The sequence below is a fragment of the Melozone crissalis genome, unplaced genomic scaffold (genome assembly GCF_028551555.1).
Source record: "Melozone crissalis strain CALT ecotype California unplaced genomic scaffold, PUWL_Pcris_2 ptg000132l_1, whole genome shotgun sequence".
Classification (NCBI taxonomy): Eukaryota; Metazoa; Chordata; class Aves; order Passeriformes; family Passerellidae; genus Melozone; species Melozone crissalis.
The window spans coordinates 5432229-5448698 of NW_026535905.1; the positions used below are offsets into that span (position 1 = coordinate 5432229).

General features: G+C 45.0%; 1 protein-coding gene across 3 annotated transcripts in view; it reads right to left on the minus strand.

Moving 5' to 3' along the window:
* Positions 1-7422: 7422 nt before the first annotated feature.
* Positions 7423-16470, minus strand: part of SLC4A11 (solute carrier family 4 member 11) — a 92955-nt gene continuing 83907 nt past the window's right edge. For all 3 annotated transcript variants that reach the window (XM_054293305.1, XM_054293307.1, XM_054293306.1), the window contains exons 19-20: positions 14483-14652; positions 7423-10953 (exon numbers count right to left, since the gene is read on the minus strand). In XM_054293305.1, the coding sequence (XP_054149280.1) occupies positions 10890-10953; positions 14483-14652 (234 nt within the window). In that variant the 3' untranslated portion in view covers positions 7423-10889. The remainder of the gene's footprint in view (positions 10954-14482; positions 14653-16470) is intronic.

The following is a 16470-nucleotide window of genomic DNA, read 5'->3' on the forward strand; positions in this document are numbered from 1 at the left end:
CCAATCAAAGATGCACCTGTTGGGAAGCACATCTAAACCACATTTCAAGGAATCAGATAACCATTGTTTACATTTCTTTTCTGAGGCTTCTCAGGACAATAATCCTGGTGAAGGGATTTTTCATAAAATATGACAGTGACAGTGCCTAGGGAAAAACCTGGAGCAAAGGGTGATCAGGGGGGACCTTGTGGGGTGATCAGGGGGGACCTTGTGGCTCTGCACAGCTCCTGTCAGGAGGGGACAGCCAGGGGGGATTGGGCTCTGCTCCCAGGGAACAGGGACAGGAGCAGAGGGAACGGCCTCAGGCTGGGCCAAGGGAGGGGCAGGGTGGATATTTGGGAAAATTTCTTCATGGAATTGTTGGCACAACTGCCCAGGGCAGTTTGGAGTCCCCATCCCTGGAGGGATTTAACAGCCATGTGGATGTGGCACTTGGGGACATGGTCAGTGGTGGCCTTGGCAGTGCTGGGGGACCTGGGTGATCTCCGAGGGCTTTTCCACCCTAAATAATTCTGTGATCCTGTAACACCTCTGGGCCCTCCCCATGCAGAGCAAACCCTTCCCAAAGCACAGCAGGAGGAGGGGACATTGCCGCAGGACATCAACCTAGAGCTGGGAGAGGGAGCTGGCAGGGCTCTGTCCCCCTGGGAGCAAACCATTCAATGAAAACCATTTTCTGCCAATTTTTTTGGTACCTGGCTTTGGACAGAAGTTTTTGCTTGAAGGCAACAGCCTGGAAGTGTCCAAGGCCAGGTTGGGCAAAAAAAAAAAAAAATTAATAAAATGAGAAGAAATTTAATAAAATGAAAAAAAAAAAATTTAAAAATGCCTCCAGGTTGGACAGGGCTTGGAACAACCTGGGATAGGGGAAGGTGTCCCTGCCCATGGGATAGGAGGGGATTTAAGGGCCTTCCAACCAAAACCATTCCATGATTTCTGCTTTTCACACAGGATTTGGGGCTGGCTGAGCTGGAGTCAAGCCCTGCACCCTCCAGGTTCCCATTCTGAGCCCGGGGGTTCTCCAGTGCCCGGGGGATGGAGGGGATTGGGCTGAAATTTTGGGAGTTTTGGGAATGCAACCCGTCCCGGTGTTCTCCTCCCTGTCGTGTTCTCCTCTCTGTCCTGTAGATGGCACCGGCTCTCAGCACATCGAACTCCCGATGAAAACCAGCAGGATTTGGGGCCAGAAACAAACACAAAATCCACCCCGAACATTTAAAAGAAAAAAAAGAAAAAAAAAAAGAAGAAAAGAAGCTACAATTAATTGGGGTTTTTTTGGCTCACACACTGAAAAATTCAGATTTCTGACCCTTTGCTGGCTGCAGCATTTCTGCTGCTTTCTCTTCTGGTCCATCTCTGGGTTCTGCATCCCCCCAAAATTCAGGGCACAGGAAATGAGTGGTTCCTTCTCCCCAGCTTGCTGCAGTGGCACGTGGATATCTGGGGGCTGTGACAGACCCTGCCACACCTGGGTCACTCCAGGAAGGTATTTCAGCTCTTTATAGGGCTGGGAAGTGCAGGGAGGAATATCCCAACTCCCTTTGTAGTTTAAACCCAAGCAGGAGATCGAGGAGGGAAAATTACTGACAAAATCATCAGTTTGAAGACGCAGCCACCCTAAATAATCCCTTTTTCCATGCCCTCCACGGCGCAGGGCAAACCCACACATCACATCCCTGGGGCCTGGCTCTTCTTTGGGCAGTTTATCCGTGAAATTTTTGGCCATCTCACATTTCAAAGCTCCTGGTAGAGCATCACGAGTGTCCTGGTGGGGAAGGTGAGGGAAACACGTCCCCACCTGACCCTCCCCAGCTCTGCACCAACATTTAAACCCATATCATGATAAAGTCTGCTCTGGACAGGGGCACTTGGCACTTCATCCAAAGGAAATCCATGCAGTGACATCCAGAAGGTGCCACACAGGTCCCTCCTGCTGCTCAGGAGGGGCAGTACCTGCAGGGTCCCCACAGCCCCAAAGGGCTTTGTTTTATCAGAACCCAAAGCATTGCTCTGACTGCCCTGGAGGACTGCAAACCCTGGCAGGGGCTCAGAGACCTTGGCACAGAGTCACAAACACCTGTGCCTTTGATTTTAGCCCTTGGAAAAACAATTACCAACTTTGTGTGAAGATTTACAAGCCACAAGGGTTTGAGTGGAATGATAGTGAATTTATCACAGGGTGAAAAAGAAGAATTTTGGCGTTTTTAGAATGGGGCTTCAAGAGGCAAGATGGAGGAATCTGGGCATGTCCCATCCTTCTTCTTGGCCTCCATCTTCTGCTGTGATGGTGGCACTTCTGGATTGGTTTAGAGTAGAGGCAGACTGTCTAACATAGGTGATAGGTATTGAAAATTATTGTGAATAAATTACATGTAGTTTTTAGTATAAAAAGTTGACTCCACCCCAGGGGCAGAGACTGTGCCTCAACCAGACCTGCTGGACAGATCTCAGCAGGTCAGAGAAAGAATGTAATAGATAAGAGCAAATAAACAACCTTGAACAGCAGAACCGACAGATCTCGACTTCTTCGAGTGCAGCTGGGAAAAAAGACTTTCCAATACCTCGGTGTCATCTCAGCCACAGAACCTGAGGCTGTTTGAGCCCAACCACTTCTCACCCATTTTTCTCTCCTGTTTTGGGGCTCTCCAGCCTGTGCAGGAGGGAGCAGCCCTGGGCTGGGGCAGGTTCAGTGCTCTGCTCTTGGCACATCCCAACAGTCCCCATGGCAGAGCAGGGAGCATCTCCCATTCCAAAAATCAGAGGGAATAAAAAATCACCCAAACTAACACCACCCAAACTGCTGCCTCTTTTCCTGGAGTTCTGTCCATTTAGGAATTGGGATTTTTTTTTTTAATATATAGATTTATATAAGGGTCATTAGCATTGCTTTAGGGCAGCTCATGCTGATGAAGGTCAGAGCTGGAAGAAGAATCCCACAGAACCTGGGGAGATGCAGTGGTTGGAGACCAGGCACAATAAAATTGTTGCAATATTGGCATTATATATATATAGAATTATTATATAGATAATTATATATATAGGCATTATATTGATATTATATATATAGGCATTATTTCTCTATTATCAACAAATAACAATATAATAATACCAATAGTGATATAATGATATATGTATAATATATCAATATATCAATATAACTATATCAATATTATAATATAGGCATAATAATATATCAATATACAGGGATTGATATATATTATATCAATATATCAATATCAATATCAATACATCAATATTATAATATAGGTATAATAATATATCAATATATCATTACCAATATATCAATATTGTAATATATGTATAATAATATATCAATATACAGGGATTGATATATATTATATCAATATATCAATATTGATATCATAATAGAAAAAAAAATGTTGCAATTTGTATATTGGCAGGCTCTGGATTGTCCCAGATCCTGCCCTAAGACCCACACAGCCATTCCCAGCCTCACCTCAATCTCATGTCCTTGTGAGCTCCTCTTTGAGCTACAGGAGGTTGGAGTTGGCAGCTGGATGCTGGATCCTGGGGCAGGTAACAAATCCACTCCTTGGAGAATTCCCAGGATCCCCAGGGACAACATTCACCTGGATTTGGGCTCATCTCTGCTTTGGGTGATGCCAAGGAAGTCAGAGCCAGCTCCAGATGCGGCCAGTGCACCAAATCAGGTAAAAGGTGCAGTTATTCTCCATTAAATAATGAAATAATCCAATTTTTGGCTCCCCAGACTCTCCTGTGTCAGACACGTGCTTGTACAGTCACAGCTGAGATGCTCAAGTGCTCCAAGTGCTGGGGATTACCCGAATATCCCCAGAGAAACACCCTCAGCACGGGGAGAGAAACCCGGATTGAAGAAAAAACAGGGATTGGGCAAAAAGTAGAAATACATAAACAGCATATTTCTTTTTTCTTTCCATTTTAAATACAGAGCTTCCTTATACAGCCAAGGAATTCCCTCTCCCTCCCCCTCCAAGCAACTCTTATCAAAGGAAATCCTTCACTGGAAAATCAACACCAGATCAGGGACGTGCTGTGGGAGAGCCTCTTTAGCAAGTGGAATATCCATGGGCCAGAAATCCCTGAGCAGGGACCTTCCTCACTTCAAATCCTTTCTGAGAATCCTGGGAAAACCTCCTGGGCTCCCAATGAAGAATTTAACCAGTTACACATCATGGGGGGAAATAAACCCTGGAAATCCAGCCTGTGCTGCAGGGAGAGGGGATGCAGGGCTGGGGATGAGCTGGGTCTGCCCCTGGAATGTTTCTCCTCTTAAGCAGAGCTTATCCTGCATTTACACTCCCTCCAGGGAAAGCAGGAGGGGAAATGAGGGAGGATTTAAGATATTTATGTATTTAGGATACTCCTTTCTCAGGTGGAACATGGGGAAGGGGCTGGTTTGCATTGAGGGTGTACTTTGGGTAAAGTTTTGGGTTTTTTAGGAGCTGAACTATTGCAGTTTTTAGTAAGAGAATTTCTGTTTTCTGGGGAAACATCTCAAAGGATCATGGAATGTCCTGACTTGGAAGGGACCCACAAGGATCATTGAATCCAATCTTTCCTTTGTGGGGACAAGGTACAAACTCACACCCACAAAGAAGGCTGGGAAAGGAGGGGATAAACGCCCCCAAAAATAGCAGAGCCCTCAGTCACTGATGAAAGCAGGCTAAATAAACCCTCCCAGGGTCAATCAGCAGCTCCTCACTCCGCAGTGCCAGCTGTGCTCTGCAGCTGGATCATTCCTTCTCCCATGGGATCCCCTTGGACCTGTGGGTTCCTCAGAGCATGGCCCAGCTCCAAGGGGACACATCCAACACCTCCCAGCGGCTGCAGCTTCCAGACTGGGCCACTCAATCCCAGAATCAGAATTAGTTTTTAGTATCAGAATGGGAGGGAGCTCTGCAGTGAAGGGCCTGGAGGGACAGGACACAGGGAATGGTTTCCCACTGCCAGAGGGCAGGGATGGGTGGGAGATTGGGAAGGAATTGTTCCCTGGGAGGCTGAGGACGGGCTGGGATGGAATTCCCAGAGAAGCTGTGGCTGCCCCTGGATCCCTGGAAGTGCCCAAGACCAGGTTGGACAGGGCTTGGAGCAACCTGGGCTGATGGAAGGTGTCCCTGAACATGGCAGGGAGTGAAACTGGATGACTTTAATGTCCTTTCCAACCCAAACCACTCTGTGATTCCATGAAGATGTGATTCCCATAAAATCCTGCTCCAGCAGGCCAGCACTCCCTGGAGGTGCTGTTGAAATCAAATTTGGTCCCCAATTTGAGCAATGGGAGGTGCCAGCAGAGCTCCCAGGGGAAGCAGCCCCTGACAGGAGGGGACACAGCCTGGGCTCTGCCACCCCCATCCAAGAGCTCCCCGCAGCACTGGGGATGCTCAGGGCACCCAGGGCTGCACCTTCTGCTCCTGCCACCCCTGCAGAACCACCCAGGCCATCCAGGCATGGAAAACTCACCTCAAAAAGCATTCCAGGACACCAACTGCTGCTGCTGGGCAGGTGAGCAAACAGCTTGCACTGAGTTCTGGGGGGACAGACACAACAGAGGTGCTTGAGCCACCCCTGGATCTACCAGGTAAGTACTGCTCCCAGCCCTCCCAAAATCAGCACTGAAATCAGTCCCCCACAAGCTGAATTTGATAAGGAGGATTTCCTGCAGGCTCCTGATCACATCACAAACGCCTCACTGCTGCAGAGCTCCTGCTTCTCCCCACGTGCTAAAAAGTCCCAACATCACGCAGATCAGGAGGGAGAGATTTTATTTTCAAGCTGTTTTTCCCAATTCTTTGCATTTTGCTCCCCTTCTGTGGCTGAGTGACCCTTCTGTGTGCCCTTTCAGGGACACTGCTCCTGCAGCAGCAGGGATTTGTCTCCTGGAGGAAAAGCAGAGTCTCCAAGTGAGCAGATGGGGAGCAGAAGGCAGCAGCTCCCCCAGGACAGGCTCTTCAATATTTAATGTGACATCAGAGCAGAGCAAAGTGATCCCAGCTCATGCAGCGTTTTGTACAAGGCAAAGAAAGACACAGCCAGGGAAGTGTGAGAGGAAAACACCCAAAAGCCAAAGAGGAAAGTGCTAATTTGTGATTCTAAAGCTTGTACTGCAACAACTCCCTCCCCTCTGCTCTGGTTTGCTCTTTGCAAGCAGAGCTGCAGCATGAGTGAGATGGACAGGGTTTGGTCATTCAATGCCTTAATTAGACAGGAAAATAATTAGAGAAGATGATTCCCTTCTAACATTCAGGCCTCAGCACAGAAAATAACCCAGCCCCACCCCATTACGTCCATTTGGGTTGTTTGGGAAGCTTGGCAGATGAAAGGAGGACATCCCAACAGGAACAGGGACCATAAAGGAGATTTCTAAAGAGATGGGGAGGTGCAGCTGCTGCACAGTTATGAATCAATCCTTCATCATTGATTATCTGGCAAAGGAGCAGCCACTGCCAGACACAGGCTCAGGTTCTCCAGGAAAAATTCCTCCTCAGCATTCCCCCATGGAAATTCCAGAGGCAGCTTCTAGAGTGGGCTGGGGAAGCAGAGAGCTGAATTAGGAGATGACAGCAAACAGCCTGCACTGAGTTTTGGGGGGACAGACACAACAGAGGTGCTTGAGCCACCCCGACTCTGCCCATCAATGTTCTAGGCAGGTAAAAACCCTGCAAAGGGCAGATTCAGAACGCAACAAACAATAAAAAAAGGTTGGGAAGGAGTAACATGAATGTGTGATGATGGTGCCTGGTGGGACACACAGGAGCTGCTTTTGGCGATGGGACAGCTCAGGTCCCTTTCTTGTTGCTGAGAACTCCACAAAAACCCTCCCAAACCAACCCCTGCCCTCCCACCTTCAAATCCATCCAGCTTTGGGGAATTTCCTGCTCCTCCCAGGAGCGTCCACAGAGCAGAGTGCAGCAGCAGCTCCTAAGGCAGCCAAAGATCATGAGCAGGAGTTTGTGAAGTCTCTGGGTGCAGCTGGGGATGTGGAATTTTGAGGAAGAACCTACAGCTGTACAGAAGTGTGGCATCCACCCTGTTTCTTTCCTGGACGATCAGGAAGCTCCTGTTGTGTCCCACAGTGCTGGGGCTCATCCTAGACCCCTTCACAGCAGCAGCCCTGAGCCAAAGCAGCTGAATCCCTTTACTCCATCCCCATCCTGCTGCAGCACATCCAAGTGGAGCTTGACATTTATTAAATAACTTCAAATGTTGGTGCCAGGGAGTTTGGGGTTGTTGCAGTTGTCAGCTCTGCTTCCTAAGCAATCCCAAAAGGGCTGCACTGCTTGGTCAGCAAGTTCCACCTTTTCACCAACTTCCCTTCATTTACATGGACAAACACATCAAATCCCACAAACAGCACATCTTCAAAAGCAACAAAATAAAGTCTCAGACCAACAAAACCAGTCAGGTACAAATCCAATTTTAATTGTCAAGCTCACTTCTAGCTCCTACATTCAACGCAAGGATCAAAAACCACAAGTTTGAGAGTAGAATTTTATTCTATCTCCAGTTTCTGATCGTTTTGGCAGCTGTCAAAGGGCAACTTCCAAAATCCACTCGTTTCAGAAGCTTTTCCCTACCTTGCAATGCCAGGTGAAGCCCACAGACTCTCCCAACAGCTCTTGACACCTTTCAGACTCAGTTCTTTGGCAACAGTTACACAGAGCATTGTGCGTATATAAAGAGCTTATAATAAAACTTCTTTTACATTCTAATTGTCTTAAACCTTCACAGAAGTATTAAAGTGCTCAATCAACTTTGAACAAACCCTCCTTCCCTAGTCAGCTACTTCCTGGAAACGCCTGCACTTAAGTCAGCAAAACCAGAAGCAAACAAGAAGAGAAAAGGCATGGAAAAAAATAAAATAAATCCTCTGCAGGATCATAAAAACCCCTCCTGAGACAAGAGGCCTCGAGTCTCACATCTCCCTTCCACCCAAATATCGAGACATAGGTTCAAATGTTCAATCAGTCCAAGCCAGCACAGCTTTTTTGTTTCCCCCCCTCAAGCTGTGCTGATTTCCCATCAGTTGATTCTTTGGCCCCTGACTTCTGTAAGAACAAAAACCCTGCAGAACAGAATCCTACTGATGCTACAAAGAAAAATACAAACACTCAAGTCACACATCTGAGGGAAAAGAAAAGATACAAACAAGAGTTGTGGTTGATATTTAACCCTCCCTGCTGCCTGGATTTTCAATTCTCCCTGCACCATTTGACACTATCTGAAATGGATCTTTTAAAAAGGTTTTAAACGGGGACATTTTAAAAAGGTTTTAAATGGGGACATTTTTGGTTCTTCTAAGTGGGGAAATGGAAGGTGCATCTCAAAATTATTTCATCTGGTAAAACCTGCAGGCCAGTCCACCCCACTATGGGAAATCCCACCCAGAGCCTCAAAGAGGACCAAAGCCACACTCCCTTGGGCACATCCTGTCCTTCCTCCAGCCACAGCACCCAAAATACCCCTCAAACCACCCCTCAAGGGGAGTTTTTCCTGTGGAGACACCAGGAATTCACCCACGGGTCACGTGTGTGTTACAGCTTCACTCAGCCAGAGGATGACACCTCTGATTGCAGCTTTGCTTCAATCTTTTGACATCTGTGGGAAAAACATGTTATTTCAGCCTCAGCAGCCTCTGCACTGCCTGGCTCCCAGCAGGTCCTGAACTGCTGCCTGTCACCTGCCCTTTTGCTGTTGACTGAAGATCAGACAGAGCTGTGCCACCTCTGAGATCCTGCCTGCCCCCGTTCCTGCACGCAGTCCTTGCTAACAGCTCTGAGTGACCCTGCCACAGAAATGACTCAAAAGCCAGGGAATCCTGGGGAAAATGGTCAGAAACCACGTTTGGGTTTGTACCTGCTCTTGTCAGACATGCAGGAGCTGCCTCTGAGGCTGCTGAGAGCCAAATTCCCTGCTCTGATGCACTGGGGTGGTCACCCTGACCCTGAGAATTCTCACATCATCCTGGTGCCACATGAAAGTCGTGGTTTTGCTGTCTGTGACATTGTTTTGCTTGCTAAGCTGAGGGGTTTCCCCTAAAATTCCCCCAGGGATATAAAATCATGGATACAGGAACTCTCACTGCTCTCCTCCAGAGTCTCAATACAAAGGGTTTAGTAAGAAAATGCAAAAATTAGTTCTGCACACGTGTTTGAGAGCCGTGGGCAGCTCCACAAAGATTAAATACCTTCTGATCTTTAGTGCAAATACACCAAATCTGCAGTGGCTTGAACCTGGTTCAGCATCAGCACAGCAGCTTTGCACCCAAAGCCTTCCTCCCTCATGGCTGGGTTGGTCTCCCTCACCATGCTGGGGTGGGAGGAAAAAACTCTGCATCATTTACTGGGCAAGCAACTGGTGAGAAACATTTCTCTGTGCTGATAAATTCATATTTTACATTCTTCTTCTTCCCTCATTTCTACTCTTTTGAAAGTTCATCACCGAGGTCCACAATTGTCTGAACATTTTTAGCTGTGACCTGTGATGTGCCAAGCACTGAACTAAAAGGGCAGCTTTGTTTCACAGTACTCCAAATAAGAAAACTGACCATAGTACAAGCAAAATTAAATAAACTGAAATATAAAAGACAGCAGAAGTTAAGATTCATCCAGAAATATAATATAACATCTGGGAGGGGCAGGGGGAGGGAAACTGGAAATCAGCTACACAACAGAAACAATGAAATGACCAACAAATATTGATTAGGTGAAAAGAGGAAAACTTTCATTGCATTCTGTACATCAAAATTAAATGAAAAATTCACATGGTGGAGCCTCGAGACAGAATGATGAAGGTCTCAAGCCACAGGAAGGAGAAAGCAAAGAAAACACCTTGAAGAAAGTAACACATGAACAGAACCAGTAACTGAGCAGCTTCCAAAGGAATAAAAGTGACCATATCTCAAAATGAGAAAAAGCAGCACTGAAGCAGAGAGAACAAGTATATGGTCAGGACATGGTGGGTAACACTGAGTGCACAAAACACTTTGAGAATTTGGAAAGAACCAGGCCTATTTGTATATCTATGCAAAATATATACACAACTCCATATGTATATATGTACACATAGGCACTACTGTACATATGTATATATGCAACCTCCACACAACTGCCCTCTGGGTGCAAGCAAAAAATGCTGCAGTTGTGCAAAAACCTACAATTCTGTGTTTGATTACCCAGGAGAAATGGGAGAGAGATCCAAACTAATGCCCAAACAGCTCAAACCCAGCAGGAGTTTCACCCACAGGGCCATGTGAGCCCAGCCTCTGAACGTTCCCAGCTCATTTGCCGGGAATAAAAATTCATCCAAAGCTGTGGGTTGTAGCAGTACACATTGCAAGTGCTTCCAAACCCATGAATGTGAGAAAACAGCCACCATCTCTGCTGCCATCAGTGGTTTAGCACGAGGCCATCCCACCCAGAACACCAATTTGGGAACACTGGGTGCACAGGGAATTGGAATTTCAAAGGCCAGGCCAGGGCTGTCATTCTACAAAACAAGGGTCTGTTCTTAGTGTTGGGGAAGAAAAGGATGTGGTGCATTAAAAAATCCCCCCCACCCTCAAACAAGGGAACAGAGGCCAACTCTGGATGCTCCAACCGTGCAGCCAGGCTGATCTTTGGGGTTGGTGTGCTTTGGGGGTGTGGAAAGAAGCGTTTTCCATAAAGCTCCTTGGCCTGACAGCTCCAGAGAGCAGCAACCTCTCAGTCCAAGGCTCCCTTGGTCTGGCACAGGCCCCGTGGAGCTGTGACAGGAGTGCATTGCCAACGTCAGAGCACGAAGAAAGTGGTGAAAGGAAGCTGCAGGGATGGTCCCAGGCCTTGGCTGGCCCCCAGGGCTGTCTCTGCTGCTCTGCAGGCTGGGGACACTCAGTACTCTGCATCCATGGCATCCAGGTACTTGGCCTCGATGATCTTGGGGAGCAGGTTGTACCTAGGGCAGAGCAGACACAGCGATCAGTCCTTGTTTGTGCAGCATTTTTCTCTTTGTCCTAAAGCTCCTGGGTGAGATTGGCTGTGACATTCACACACTGAGGGGGACACAAAGTGGGGGACAGCAATACCCCACAAAAGCAAACACAGCTTTTATTCGTATGAACAGCAATGCCCGGCTCCCTCTGCAAGAGCCTCCTCCCTCCTTCCAGCTGGAAAGAGAACATCCTCATCCTCATCCTCACTGGAGGAAGTCACTTTCCCAGAGCTCTGTCACCACCAAGTCCTCAGGGTGACAAAAATAAAGAGGTGAAAAGCCATGACTCCAAACAAGACCATCCTGACCTGGTGGCCGGCTTCTCCACGGACAGAGATGGACAAACTCCACATTTCCATGGAGATGCATGGACAAACACATGTAAAGCAAATTAAGAATTTTTATATAAAAAAACTTTTTAAAGTAAGTTTACTATAAAAAAATTTAATTAAAAAGTACCTACTATAAATTTTTTTAATCTGATTTTTTGCAAGAACATCCTCACAAATTAATATATTTGGGTTAGAAAGGCATTGTGAAGTTGCTCTTGTAAATCTTGTAATCAAATAAAACTATTCACACAAACAAGTAAACTTATACACATAAATTTTAAATACAAAACCAAACAATATCTTTACATAAATAATATTAAATTCATAATTCTTAAAATAAGAACTAACACTACTTTCACACTACCGTCACACATTAAAATCGAATTTAAATTTAAGAAGTATTTTTAAATAAAATTTTTAACTAATTAAATATTTTGTAAATAAAATAGTTTGAATTTTATTATTATTAATATTAAAGGGTATTATGTTATTTTATTATAATTATATTTATGATAAATATTATAATATATTATAAATATTATAATAATTGTTATATTTATAATATTTATAATAATATATTATTATAGTGTATTATTTTATTTTATTATAAGGTATTTTATATATATACCCTATTATATTTAATTTTATAAATAAAGCACCCTATAATAAAATACAAACTACAACTCAATAACCACAACAACAACAAAAAAAGAAAAAAATCAACCCCATGCACATTTATGTGGCATTTTCCCTTGTTTTACAAGGATGTGACTCTTCAGCTGTTAAAATAACTGATAAAGCACCAAAAAAAATCAGTTTCAGATTTCAACAGCTGTGTAAGAGATCCCAAACATCACTTATAAATGAGAAATACCAGGATCTCCTTAAACTGACCCATCACAGAATAAAATGCTTGAGGGCCCAGATAAGAGACAACTTGGAGAGAAGATTCTTCTGTGGGCAACCAAAACCACATCATCCTAAAGTTCTGAATCCAGGCCAGGAACTGGGAATAGCCAAAGAGATCAAGTTTTCTTCCAACAGGCTGTTTTCCAGTGCAGTCATGGATTTCAGTGGCTTCTCAGAATCTGTCTGGGACCACACCAGTGATCCCTCACTAATGACAACACAAATCCTGTTTCTCCAGCTGTTGGATGGATGGAAATGTGGCTTTGGGACATGGCTGAGTTCTGGATGGGACACCAAACCAAGCCATGCCTTGTTTGATTCTTGAATTTGCCCCCTGGCTACTGTCCCACCTCCTCTTTCTCCCTTCACTTCTTTAAAAAAATAAATTGGAGAAAATATATTAAATTTCTTCAAGTGCCTCATCTATTTAGAGTGCCAGATCTTTGGGAAAAAGTCATTAACTACAGAGCTCATGGATCATGGTGCTGCCTTCTTGGCTGGAGGCCACACAAACTACATGAAGGCAAAGGAAATCAGAGGAAGCAAAGCCAAGGGCAAATTTCCATGCTGTGCCAGGCAGCATCTTCCCCTTGGCAGCAGGGCTGATTATCCAGCTGCTGGGAAAAAACTGCCCTGGAAAGAGAAATGAGTTAGCAACACAGAGAGTATAAAGTGACAGCATCTTATTTACTGAAAAGAAGATAGATTTGCGTATTAGTATCTAGCTCTGAGTACAAAATCAGATTTTTTGACTGCATTCTCTCCACACTAATTGAGTTTTTTACACCATGTCCAATGCCTGAATTTGGCTGAGTGTGCTCCACATTTTCTGATCTGCACTGAGCTGCAATTCCCACAGGAGCCACTCATCCAGCTCTGGAATTTTTACCAGCCACTCATCCAGGCACCCCAAGTGCCACCAGTGTGAAGGGCAGGTGAGGCATTACCAACAGAGGAACAATAATTTCTGTGTTTTCCAAGCCTGTTTATCTTTTAAAATCCAGCCCAAATGGCTCTGACATGATCCTGTTGAAAGCCACGGTGGCTCCAACATTTGCTTTTGTTTCAGAAAGGACTGGACCCGTCTTTATCAGCCAAGGAAAACAGCACTGCAGGTGGTGCAGATCAACAAATTGGCAGCCCTGGACTTTGCAAAATCTCTGGGACTGCAAGCTCAAAGTTAAGCAGATATCACTGGTACCATGCTGGCCTAAAAATAATCAAGTGGATTGGAAACTTGATCTGTTCCTTCCAAGATCTTTTTATGGCCTCTCATTATATCCAAAGGACTGAGAGCATGAATGATTTAACTGGAGAATGATGGGCAGTAGCTGCTAATGAACCCCAAGGAAGAAATTAGTTAAATTTCTTAATGATTCTATCTCAATTCTCTCTCTCTGTAGGATATTGTGTGGTCCTCCCAGCTTTAAATATATATTTTAAGTTTAAATGTGGCCAGTTTCACCCAACTGATCATTGACAGGGGCATCCAACAGTGCAGGAGGTCTGGGAAGTCACCACAGCACTGGGTAAGAGATGAGGATTCCTCTTATGAAAAGTTTCCAGCTCTGCTGGAAAATCAAATTGCAAAGTGATAAGGAACGTTATCAAATACCACCTAGAGGTTTGGATTATGGCTTCTCTGGAAGATCAGGCATCTCACAGGCACTAAATGGAGAGGTTTTGTCTCCTGGGAAGCTGGAAGAAGAGCACTTGCCAGCCCAGAACTCTCTGCACAACTCCCAGCAGCAGTGAAATCCTGATTTCTCCTCAGGTCTCAGCAGCTGGTAAAAAACTCCTTGTTATTACCCACTTCCAGGAGCTGCTTAGGCTGGAAAATGCAGAAAACCCTCCTGAACCACTCATGCAATAGCTGGGATTGGAAGGGACCTCTGGAGATCACCCAGCCCAATTCCCCAGGAGCAGGTGACACAGGAATATGTCCAGGTGAGTTTGGAATGTCTCCAGAGAGGGAGACTCCAGGGCTGCTCCCACCCTCAACATTAAAGAAGTTCTTCCTCATATTGTGGTGGAACTTCTTGTGTTTTAGTTTGTGCCTTTAGTCCTTGTCTTATCACTGGGCATCATTGGAAAGAGTCTGGCACCATCCTGGAGATATTTAAATGTATTGGTGAGGTCCCATCTCACTTTTCTCTCCAGACTGAACAAGTCCAGCTCCAGTTTCTCCTCTCCTCAGACTTCCAGCAACCCAAGCTGGGAGACAGGGAAAAAAATACAACCAAGCTTCCTACCTGATGGGGATCATCCCTATCATGATGAGGGGGAAGATCATCTTCATGTAAGGCAGGGGTGACATTCCAAAGCCACAGAGGATGAGGAGCTGCAGGACCTGCAGGCCTGTGAAGTAGTGGATCTTCCTCTGGGGAACTCTGCGGATGTAATGGGTCGGAGGATAAGCAGTCTGGGAAGAGAAGAACCACATGTCAGACATGGACTTGTGACAGCAGAATGGAGCTTTGGGACATCAGGGTTTGAGGGAAGTCATCAATTTATACAATGCATGAATCACCATCAGGGTTCTTAAAAAGATTCAGCAGCTGAACATAGGATTTGTAGGATTAATTCCTAAATTCCCGTGTCTGAAACCACAGCATGGGCAGCAAGACCCAGAGGATGAATGGGCACTGAGAGCCTGCAGAGAACACAGGACACCCCTCAGGGAACATCTGGAGTGCAATGAAACACCTTGGGAAGGGCAGTAATGAGATTCCCTGAGGAGGACTGGGATTGCCAGGGCTCCAGAGCCAGAGGTGGGAAGGAGAGCAGATGCATCCAGGTGTTGTTCCTGTCCATGGCTCCTCCCCCTGACACCCAGCTCCTCATTATTTTATAGCCTTGCAAGGCTCCAGGCTTGCCCCCAGAGCTCCCATCTCTTGGCTGAACCCCTCTAGGGCATCAGGAGATGAGGGAAATGTGGGAAGAGGCTGTGCTCACACTGCAGGGATTTTCTCAGCTCCTGTAAACCACCCATTTTTGAGAAATAGGGGGGAAAAAATGACATTAATAGGCTAAATATGGTGGTTTCTTTTGACAGTTCCTTGCTCATGTCTGAGCACTCAGGCTTTGACTCACTGTCTATACATCAATGAAGAGGATGAGCGACTGTCTGCTGGCACCAGCACAGCCTCAGTGGCTTTTAGATTGTGCCATGACTCATTAAAAGGTTTCCACAAAAGGGAGTTTTCCATACTTGAGAATACTTTTTAATTTTGCATGCCAAAACCTGGAAAATTCCACACATAATTCCTACTGAAACCAGAAGTAATAAGTCACATACATCAGTAGCTGTTCAAAAATTGACATGACATGACAAATGCAATCTTTACCCAAATTTCACAGTTTTGACCTCTGGGATGTAATAATGGAGATCAAGACAGATTGGCAGAGATGTAGAGCCAAATGTTGGGCTTATTAAGCCCTTGATCCTTGTTATATAAGAGAAGGTGAGGTGGAGATTGCTCCAGGTACCACCTACACTCCAAAACAACACATTTTTAGCACCTGTAACAGAGACAGGTTTAAAAAAACATCTTCCAGGTTTGTTTTCAGCCCACATCACAGAGGTTTCAATAACACAAGTAATTTCATTTTGAGTTTAAAATCCCATCTTGCTGTATTTCACACAAAATGAAAGTGTAAAACAGCACCAAAAAATACCTGCCTGAAGCTTTGCTGGGGAAATCAAAAATCATAATTTCTTGATGTTGTGCTTATTGTATTTTATATTATTATTTTTTTAAATGCATGTACTCTGCAGATGACAACTGTGGCATTCACATTTTCTGGAAAAATTCCTTCGCCCAGGATTTTTCTCCTGGGAAGCTGAGAAGCCTCAGAGAAAAAGAAAAACATTAACTCTCTGATTTGCTTCTCCTGTGTTTTGTTCTTTTGGAATGTGTTTGGAGATTGTTCACCCACAGGTGATTGTTCCATTGGATTCTGCTGTGAGTTGTTTTCACTCTTTGGCCAATCAGGGCCAAGCTGTGTTGGGACTCTGGATTATCTTTTTAGCCTTTTGTAAGTATCCTTTCTGTATTCTGAAGAATAGTATAGTTTGGTATTTTTAAATATAACATAGTATCATAAAATAATAAATTATTATCTTTTTAGCCTTTTGTAAGTATCATTTCTGTATTCTTCAGAATAGTATAGTTCAGTGTTTTTTAATATAATATAGTAGAATAAAATAATAAATTCTTATATTTTTAGCCTTTTTATA